The 9130-nt window shown below is 49.3% G+C and overlaps 1 protein-coding gene across 1 annotated transcript; it reads left to right on the forward strand.

Annotated features, from left to right (window-relative positions):
• The first annotated feature begins 7867 nt into the window (after positions 1 to 7867).
• Positions 7868 to 9031, forward strand: id1 (inhibitor of DNA binding 1, HLH protein). The gene is made up of 2 exons (XM_049733921.1): positions 7868 to 8361; positions 8464 to 9031. Exons 1-2 carry the CDS (start codon positions 7999 to 8001, stop codon positions 8497 to 8499), a joined length of 399 nt encoding a protein of 132 aa, XP_049589878.1. The 5' UTR covers positions 7868 to 7998; the 3' UTR covers positions 8500 to 9031.
• Positions 9032 to 9130: the final 99 nt, after the last annotated feature.

Consider the following 9130-nt stretch of genomic DNA (forward strand, 5'->3'; position numbering starts at 1 on the left):
AACTGACACCAAGAATAGAGCACATGTACAAAGGCACCTGTACGACTCTCAGTTCCTGCTACAGCTGAGGCCTAACCTATGAATAATATCATCCATCCATCCATCCATCCATCCATCCATCCATCCATCCATCCATCCATCCATCCATCCATCCATCCATCCATCCATCCATCCATCCATCCATCCATCCATCCATCCATCCATCCATCCATCCATCCATCCATCCATCCATCCATCCATCCATCCATCCATCCATCCATCCATCCATCCATCCATCCATCATCCGATCCCCTTGCGGCCAGCCTATCCTAGCTGACTTTGGACAGCAGGCGGTGTACACCCTGAACTGGTCGCCAGCCAATCACAGGGCACACCTAGACCATCCACACTCGCACTCACAGCCAAGGACAATTTGGAGTGATAAACAGAATTTGGGGAGGTAAGCACAGCCAGTTCCCCAGTGAAGAGGGTGCCAACTATTCAAGCTTTGGTCGGTGATGCTGAATTGAGAGCTTTGGAATGTGTCTTTAATACTGATTGAATAGTTAAATCCGTCCACAGTCAAGCTCGCCGCGGTGCCCCGGAGGGTAAAATGTGTTATCCAGGGTCCCCAAGGACTGTCCAGTGGTCCTCTGTGTGGTCTACACACCACCCCCCTGACCCCTACTGAAGGCTGAGACCGTTTTTCTGCCTCCTTGTCCTCCTTTGATATCAAGAGTGCTGGAATGGAGGAATACAACTGCAAAGAGGGTGGGAGGGAGCTAGGAGGGGGTGGGGGGTTGCCGGGTCTCCCTAGTTGCCAAGCGAACGCCATATGGGCAGCTCACTGGTGTTACTGGGGGCCCAGGGCTGTTCCCAGAATTCACATGATAATGAAGCCCGGGGCCATTCAGAGTGCTGGCCTAAAGCTGGGCCTAAGAGCTTTTGATAGCCCCCGGCAGGCTGTAGGCCTGCCCACCCCGGGCCCAGCCAGCTTTCCTGCCAGGCCTAAACCACCTGTTTGATTTTCCCAGGGCCCTGCCACAGTGCGGCGGGATGGAGGGAGAAGGGAGGGGCAGCAAAGGAATGCCTCACGTTTTGTCACCAAGTGTGTACTTCCCATTTACTTCCTCTTTATAATCCCTGCAGCCCTCCCCTCACATGCACTCACAGTTGGTCACATAAATATAACCTAGATGCACACACACACACACACACACACACATCACCGGTTTTCCCTTCACTAACACAGTTCCCGGGAGAAGAATGAAGTTTGAAAGTAGGGCACCTTCTGCTGCTCGAGGAGCTTCACACAAGCAGATTCCTGGAAGTGGCCCCTGGATACGAGTCTCTTACGTGGGAACCAGGGGACCACGCGCTCTTTTGGGTGGTTGGGGTGGGGGAGCAGTTGGGGCGGAGGAGAAGGTGATGGGGACGCAGTGGATGAAGCGATGGGAGTGTTGAAAGAAAGAGGGAAGCCTCCCCAATTGCGGGGGGTCGACGTATGTTTACAGGGGGCACATTCCTCTATCGTGAGAATGGCCGAGCGCTTCGGATAACGCCAGCGCAGACATGGCAGATGGCCTCAGGCCCAACGCATTGGAACTACTGTACATAAAAACAAATGATGTGTGAACAAAATCTCTCAATCTTCTTGACTGGATGACTTATTAATAGATGTTTTTTCTAGATGCCGACCTTGCCAAAACATATAAAATCCAAAATGCGGCTGATCCTCTGGGTGACATTTCTGTGGTGGTTCTTGTGATCCGAGCAGGTGCGCAGGTGTGGCGTTGTGTACTCTGCAGCCACTTTTGGTTCCCAGTGCGAAGGCGGGGCAGCGTTCCTGCAGTTTAACCTGAACTGCCGCCTCGCTGAGGGCTAAACACCTGCAACAGCAGCAAAGAGCAAACTCGAAACGGCATCTGCGGGTGGGGGGGTGGCGTCTCATCTCACCTGACACGGTCTAAGGTTGCCGTGCTACTTCAGCATGTTATTCAGGAGAGGTGCTCAGGGGACGGCAAAGTGTTACAATACCTACGCGGTGTCGCACTTTGGACGATGACAAGAATACACTCAGCTACACCTGTTGCACCTGGATTCCTGACTGGAGGGCCTGTGAATGGAGAAGCGAATTCCCACACCCCAGGAAATTAACTCGCCCTTGTCGTTGCACCCTCCATACACTTTTGCAACAAACAAGAGCGGAAACCTGAGTGCGGCGGAGGTGCGACTTAAATGTCAAGAGCGAAACAAAAACCTTCCAGAGGCCCAAATAACTTGATTATAGCCGCTCCCACAATCAAAACAAAAGTGTCAGGCCCAATCTGTTCACTGTCAATGGTGGCTCTCATTTGTCAAGCCCATCCAAGAGCTCGGTTCTCAGGCGACTTGCACAATGCCCGGTGACAAACAGGAGGGCTCTCCTTTTAGCCCTGCCTGCCACCGGGAAGCCCATCTGAAGTATTAATCTTTGGGTGGAAGAGTGGAGGAGAGGGCTCAGCCTGGCCCAGCCATTGTCCCCAGGCCCAGGCCCTCTGAATGGGGCTTTGTCAGCTCCCCAGCTGCCACTGTCCGAGCTCCGTCTTTGGGCTCGGGCTCCTGTGTCCCCTGGCCGTGCTGACTGGACGCCTCTGTGCAGCTGTGGGGATGCGAGCGTTTGTTTGAGCGCCAGATAAAGAGAGAGGTCAGGTGACCGACTATAAATGGATGCCTCTCGCTTGTCATTTTTTACTGTCGCTTTGGCTTTCTCTGCCATCTCAGGCAACGCTCGCTTAACCATCAATAAAGTCAAATCAATACACGTAAATTTGTGTCAACTTAGCAGGGCCTTAGGCACTTCAGAGCAATTACTGCTGACCTTTGACCTTTCCACTTTAGGTCCCCTGAAATCCTTCACTAACTTTTTTTTGGATCATCACAAACTGATTTTACTTTGGTTTTTATGTCGTGAAAAGGTTTGGATGGCCTTGTGGCCTCCTTAGTATATATAAATAATAGAAGTGATAGATTGTGCGACTAATCCTAACGGTGCAATACGATCATGAGTTTAAAAATTCTTGAATTGGATTTAAGAAAAGCTCTGTCATTTGTTTGGTCTTTACCAGCCCGCTAAGGAGGGGAAAGGTGGAGGGGGCAGCTGGCCGGCAGCAATCAGTTTTGTCCGCCCCCCCCCATGGGCATCTTCTGGCGACCAGCTGGGAACAGCTGGTCCCCCTTCTGCTACCAGTGGACCTGGACTCTGTTGGAGTCCTGGAGATGGCCTCACAGGATCCGACAAGCGGGTAGCATTCAACTTTCCGCTAATGAAGAGGCTTCATTAGGCTACACTTACAGTTTCTATAGTGGTGCATCTATTGTTCACTGTACAACCACTGGGCCGGTCAGGACAAAGGAGAAGCTCGTTGGCTTGTGCTGACCTCAATGCAAAGTCAGTGTAAACTCACCCGCCCGTCCACCAGCAAAACGGTTTGCAGGAAGAATGAAGAAGTGGAGGGAGGGCTGAGGTGGCGTTGGGAAAAAGTTGCTGGTGCTTGCAGTGGTAGCAAGCCGGGGTGGGGGAAGGGGGAGGGAAGACCAGCCGACGGAAGAGGGACTCGGGCGTTATTAGATTCGCAACAAGCCGTAACACTGTCTCCCATTGTGTTTCCCCCTCCCCTGCCCTTCCCCAAGCCGTGACCGGAGAAAACACTAGCAAGCATCCCCTCCATCTCACTCCCTACTCACCAAACTCGAGCCGACCCCACCCCCCACCCCCCACCCCACTCACACCCCCGACTAAAGCTCTCTCTCCAGGCAATTGCCACTGGAGTGGAAAGTATTCCAGAGTACAATGTCTGTGCTCTCAATGGGTGCTTTAGCATGCCACCAGTGCGCTGTCACCAGCAGATGGGGAGCTAATTAGAAGCCATTAAAGGGCTTTGATAGTGTGTGTGGGAACCAGGCAGTAGGAGACGGCCACCGGGGTGTAAGGAGGGATACGTTTTGGGTCTCACACACACACACTCACACACACACAAGAGACCAAACTGTCACCGTCGGGCCAAGGACATAGACTGGAGGACACCTGCGGGCCTTCAAGGGTAAAGTGCAGATAGTACAACCTGCACGGTGGAAAATGGCACCCAATTCGCCAGTCAGGGGGGAAAAACAAAAACACTTCGACAGTAGGCTCCAGCCAGTCTGCGCTGCCGATGACACATCTCAGAAGCCGGACTCCCACAGGAAGTGACTCCCAACCGTGGGCCCTCAGTCATTACAGAGGGAGGTGCCAAGCCACACCACAGCGCCGCAGCATCTCCAGGAATCCAGGCGGGGTGTGTACGTGCAGCAGCTGACAAATGACAACACAAAATCTTACATTTGACTTCCTGTTCAGAGTGGAACGTCGCGACGTGTCCGTTGAGATGTTGTCGTTGAGGCCATGCAAACATCCACGCCTTCCTGGTCTCACACGAGTCTCTCGACTCGCCTGCTCACCTGCACACAGGTGTGATCATTATCAAGCAAACAGGAAGAGCCTGACTGGGAACTGGAAACTCATCGCACAGCTGCAGAGACAGCCTATGAGTGTGTGTGTGTGTGTGTGTGTGTGTGTGTGTGTGTGTGTGTGTGTGTGTGTGTGTGTGTGTGTGTGTGTGTGTGTGTGTGTGTAGATGATAAATCACAAATGAGCGAGGCAAGCTCAATAGCTAGCTAGCAGCTTGTTAGCCATCTAACTAGCTAGATAGATAACTAATAAGCTTTTATTATTTGGCTTTATTATTTTATTGTTAGTCTCAAAAACTGAAAGAGCAGCAAGTGTGTGCTCAAATAACCATTTCTGACACTCCTCTGTCCAAGAAACAAAAAGATTTCCTCCCTGTCACAATTATTGTGACTCGGGCCACTTTCATGTTTGAGGAAGTAGTAAGACTGCTTGGTATTGTCCCAACAGTAATAAAAACAGCAGCAAAAGTCTGTTGGAATGTCTCATTTCCTCTGAAGGAATTCCTGCATCAACCTTTCCCGAATACTTCCTGTAATGTGCTTTACTCGCACTCGTGATAAAGAGGGCGTATTATTGAGTATGCTTCCCCTAGACCAAATGGAACAATGTCTTCGACCAAACAACACCCCCCACCCTCCCCCCAAAAAAGTGGCTAAAATACACAATGTTCTTTAAAAGCCTTTCTGCCGTTTGATGGCTGCAGGATGTTGCGACAGACCGTCACAAACGGTAGCCTGTCAGCAAACATAAAATACTGGTAAAGAGCCATCATGTAACGGCTCCGCTGGGAAATGAATCCCGTGTGGGCAATGAAGGCGGGCGCGAGCGGGCACTGCCATTCTGTCAGTTAAAATCAGGAGCTAATATGGTTCACTTTTCTTTGGCCTCCTCTGCCTCTTCCCTCTGTCTCCTCTTGCCTTGATGTGCTCTAAACATGCTAAAAAGGGCCCAGCTGTGTGGCGTTATTGTTGGTGTCAGTAGGAAGTGCTGATAGCTTTTGCAGCTGAACAAAAGCTGGATGAGGGGTGTGGAGGGGTGCTCCAGACACTGTGGCTCCAGCCTAGATTCTCTCCCACAATCCCTGAATCGCGCTTCCATTGTTCTGCCCACCCGGCCCTCCCACCGCCCCGTCAGCTGCGACCTGGGACAGAGGGCAGGGGGGGGTGTAAGAGAGAAAAAAGAAAGTTGGAGAGAAGTTTTTACAGGTTACTGCAACAGAAGGAAGAAAAAGCCTTGGGCTAGGGAGATTGGTTAAAAGAAAACAATGAGCCGTGGCTCTTTTAATAGCTTTTGGACTCGAGCAAGAATGATTTACAACAATATGTTGCATGTGTTTGCACAAGTCCAACATACAATCAAGAAAAATCTATTAAAATGTCAAGGGGATATAGACTATGAGAATAAAAAGTTTAGCTGAAACTTGATTGCATGTCCAATTCTGGCTTTTTGTGTTACATCAGTTCGCACTAAGGAAACTGGTCTGGACAAAAATAACGAAATATCTCGTTCCACAAGCTTTGATTTTTCTTTCCGTCAATGACACTTCTGCACCTGTGGACAGGTATTTTGGCACACTTCTCGTGAGGAAAGTGCTCTGGCTGGTTTGAAAAAGGGCCATCTTCCACAGGTGTTCAAAAAGGTTTAGGTCAGGCCTCATCAAAAGATTTAGTTTGGTATTTTGTTGTCAAAATTCTTTTATAGCTCATATTAAAAGTTTTTAAAACGTTTGACAATTATGCAACAAGACATCATAATGTGTACATTGATGGGCAAAAGACCAAACGCCTACGCGAAAGCGATCATGTGAAAGAATGCAAGCGATGTGTGTTAAAATGCAAATTCGGGTCCTTCCTTCCTCCTCTCCTCTCCTCCTTCTCCTCCCCCTCCTCCCAAACTTGCTCTCGGCCAGCGGCGCCCGCGCAGGTGCGCGGGGCGGTAATCTCATCTGGCCGCTCCAAGGTGATAAATGAACGACAAAGCTCCCGAGCTGGTTTGTTCTCGAGCTGCAGGTGAATGGCGGAGCTAGGCGGTGCGAGCGCTCTTGTTTGACGTCTCCATGGAGACCGCCCGAGCGGCGCCAGGCTGACAGGCGTCAAGGCTCCAATGAATGGGTGACGTCACCGCGCTGGCGCCTGCCAGTCTGCGCGCTGCGCGGGCTTGTTTGGACAATCGGAGAGGGAGGGGGGGAGAGGAGCCATGTGAATGTGAGGCTCGGCACACACTGCAGAAACATGTGAAGGAATCTGCGAAAAGTTTGCACCACCACGAACACTGCTCGTCTTGTCGATGCGGAAAAGGTTGGGAAAGAAGAGAACAAGCGAGCAGAAAGACAGCTTTCAGCGAAAGCCATTGCCAATGGGGTGGAACTTGTCGCCTTTTTAAATACAGCTGTATTTTTATTGCACAGCTCACTTTCTCTATTAGAATTAACTTAATTTGTCACGTTTAACATGGTAAGGATTGTTGTACTGTGGAAAACTCAAAATCAAAAACATTAACAACGTCCTGAAAACGACTCAAAGTAACAACAAAAGACCAGCAAACAAAATACCATTATAGAAACTAAATGTGACAGCAATCCAGCAAAGACTGAAAGAAAGCAGGGAACTAAATCAACTACAGTATTGATTTTTTTAATTGCATGTTCAAAATAAAAAAAAAGTTAAATCATTAATAGCAATCCTCAATTGCATATTTTAATCAGACATGTGTGTATGTCCCTACATGACCTTTTGACCCTGATTTAAAAATGACTACAAGCACAACAGGTTTTTGAGATATTTCCAATTTTTTGCATTTTTAAATTTTACTTACCGTGCATCATAATTTATAGGTCTGCATAAAAAAATCAACTCATCTGCTAAACCTAACCATTAATTCATATTATTAAGTATCTTACTTTATTACATATTATATTATTATTGTATTAGTATGGAAACTTGATGTGCTCCAGCAAAAACACGAGATTTTTGACCAGTATAATCAAAATTCGCTTTTTGGAGCGGCTCTGCCTGTCTACAGCGGTGCACATCTGCAGGGCCAGCAACAATGGCGAAATGTGTGGCAGCCTAATTAACACGGCGCATTCATTCATTCATTCATTCCATCCTCCCACCGCAGCACCCCGTGCCTGTCCCCCAGGCAATCTCCACCTGCAGAGTCCCCAAGCCTCGCAACGGACAGCTGGATTCCCACATATTAGCCATAAAAGACACACATTTGTTTCCATTTGTAACGCCATCCCTCAAACAGATTGGAAACCCCGATAACCAAGCGTGCTCGCTGATTGGACAAAATTGTGAGCGCGGGCCAACCCGTTCATACGAAAGCCGACGCACGATTGGCTGAGCTCTAGCGAGGCCGCGCCCCCTCCCTGTGCGCTTGCTATATAAACCAGGATGCCTGTCCATGTGGACGTTGCGAACTGTCAACATTGTATTACTGCATCCTCCGAAGGGGAACTTTGCGCCTCACGCCTACTATTTTATTTGGTGTGTGAGGAAAGTACGAGCTGAAATCTTCTCCCCAACATGAAGGTGGTTGGATCTACTTGCGCCTTGAAGAGCAAAGTAGGCAGCGAGGATATGGTGCGCTGCTTATCCGAGCAGAGCTTGGCCATCTCAAAGTGCAAGATCCCGCTGCTGGACGAGCAGATGAGCGTCTTTCTGCAAGACATGAACAGCTGCTACAGCAAGCTCAAGGAGCTTGTGCCCACCCTGCCCACCAACAAGAAGGCGAGCAAGGTGGAGATCCTGCAGCACGTCATCGACTACATTTGGGATCTGCAAGTGGAGCTGGACGAGCCGGAGAGGAGCCGCCACCAGCCCGGGGGCGTGCAGGCGCGCACGCCGCTCACCGCGCTCAACGCGGAGCTCGCCAGCATCGCCGTAGAGGTGATTATCATTTCCAGACGTTTCTCTGTGATCTTTTGTTTTGCGTGGAAACTTCTCCGTGTGGTCGCTCGTGTCTTAACAGAGTCTCTCTTCCTTTTGCAGAATGGCTGTTCGGATGACAGGATCATGTGCCGCTAAGAGTTTCACGGAGCATCTTGAGCTGAAGCTCAAGGCTTTCCAAAGGTGTCCCCACGCAGCATCCACGAGAAACCTTGAACTGTTAGTGCAGGTGGGTGCGGTTCCCACTCCCAGAGAAAAATAAAGCTAGAAGCGTTGCGTGGACGTGATCGCGTTGGAGAAGAGTGTCAAAGCAAGAAGTCACCCAAGGCTCTCGATTCATCAAGAGGGTCCAGCGAGAGAAAGAGAATAACTGCTGGGTGGGCTACACAGAAGACTGGGCTGGCCACTGGGACCAAGACCAGAAGTGTCCAGCGCAACCAGAAGAACATGTTCTACAAAGCTTCTGCTGTTGCATTCTTGTATCTTGTGCAAAGTATCTGAACAACAAAAAAAATCATTCCACAAATTTGTATTTTTGTTAATTCTCAGATTCCTGAGCAACAAACTGTATTGTATATTACAATGCCACATTATGTGTGAACATATTGTTTTTTTACAATGTACATGTTATTTGTGTTTTTTTAATTAAAACAAGACAATTATTTTTTAACTTGTCTGTCTGCGCATGTTATTGCTTCGACGCACATAAGAGGCTTTAAACTGTGATTCCTTATCCATGTGTGAAAACTAACACTTGGCTATTACGGAG

This window comes from Syngnathus scovelli, chromosome 11, assembly GCF_024217435.2.
Source record: "Syngnathus scovelli strain Florida chromosome 11, RoL_Ssco_1.2, whole genome shotgun sequence".
In the NCBI taxonomy this organism is placed as follows: Eukaryota; Metazoa; Chordata; class Actinopteri; order Syngnathiformes; family Syngnathidae; genus Syngnathus; species Syngnathus scovelli.

Coding starts and splice junctions, on each gene's coding strand:
- id1 (XM_049733921.1), top strand. CDS start 7,999: ATGAAGGTGGTTGGATCTACTTGCGCCTTGAAGAGCAAAGTAGGCAGC. Junction 8,362..8,463: donor TCGCCAGCATCGCCGTAGAG/GTGATTATCATT, acceptor TTCCTTTTGCAG/AATGGCTGTTCGGATGACAG.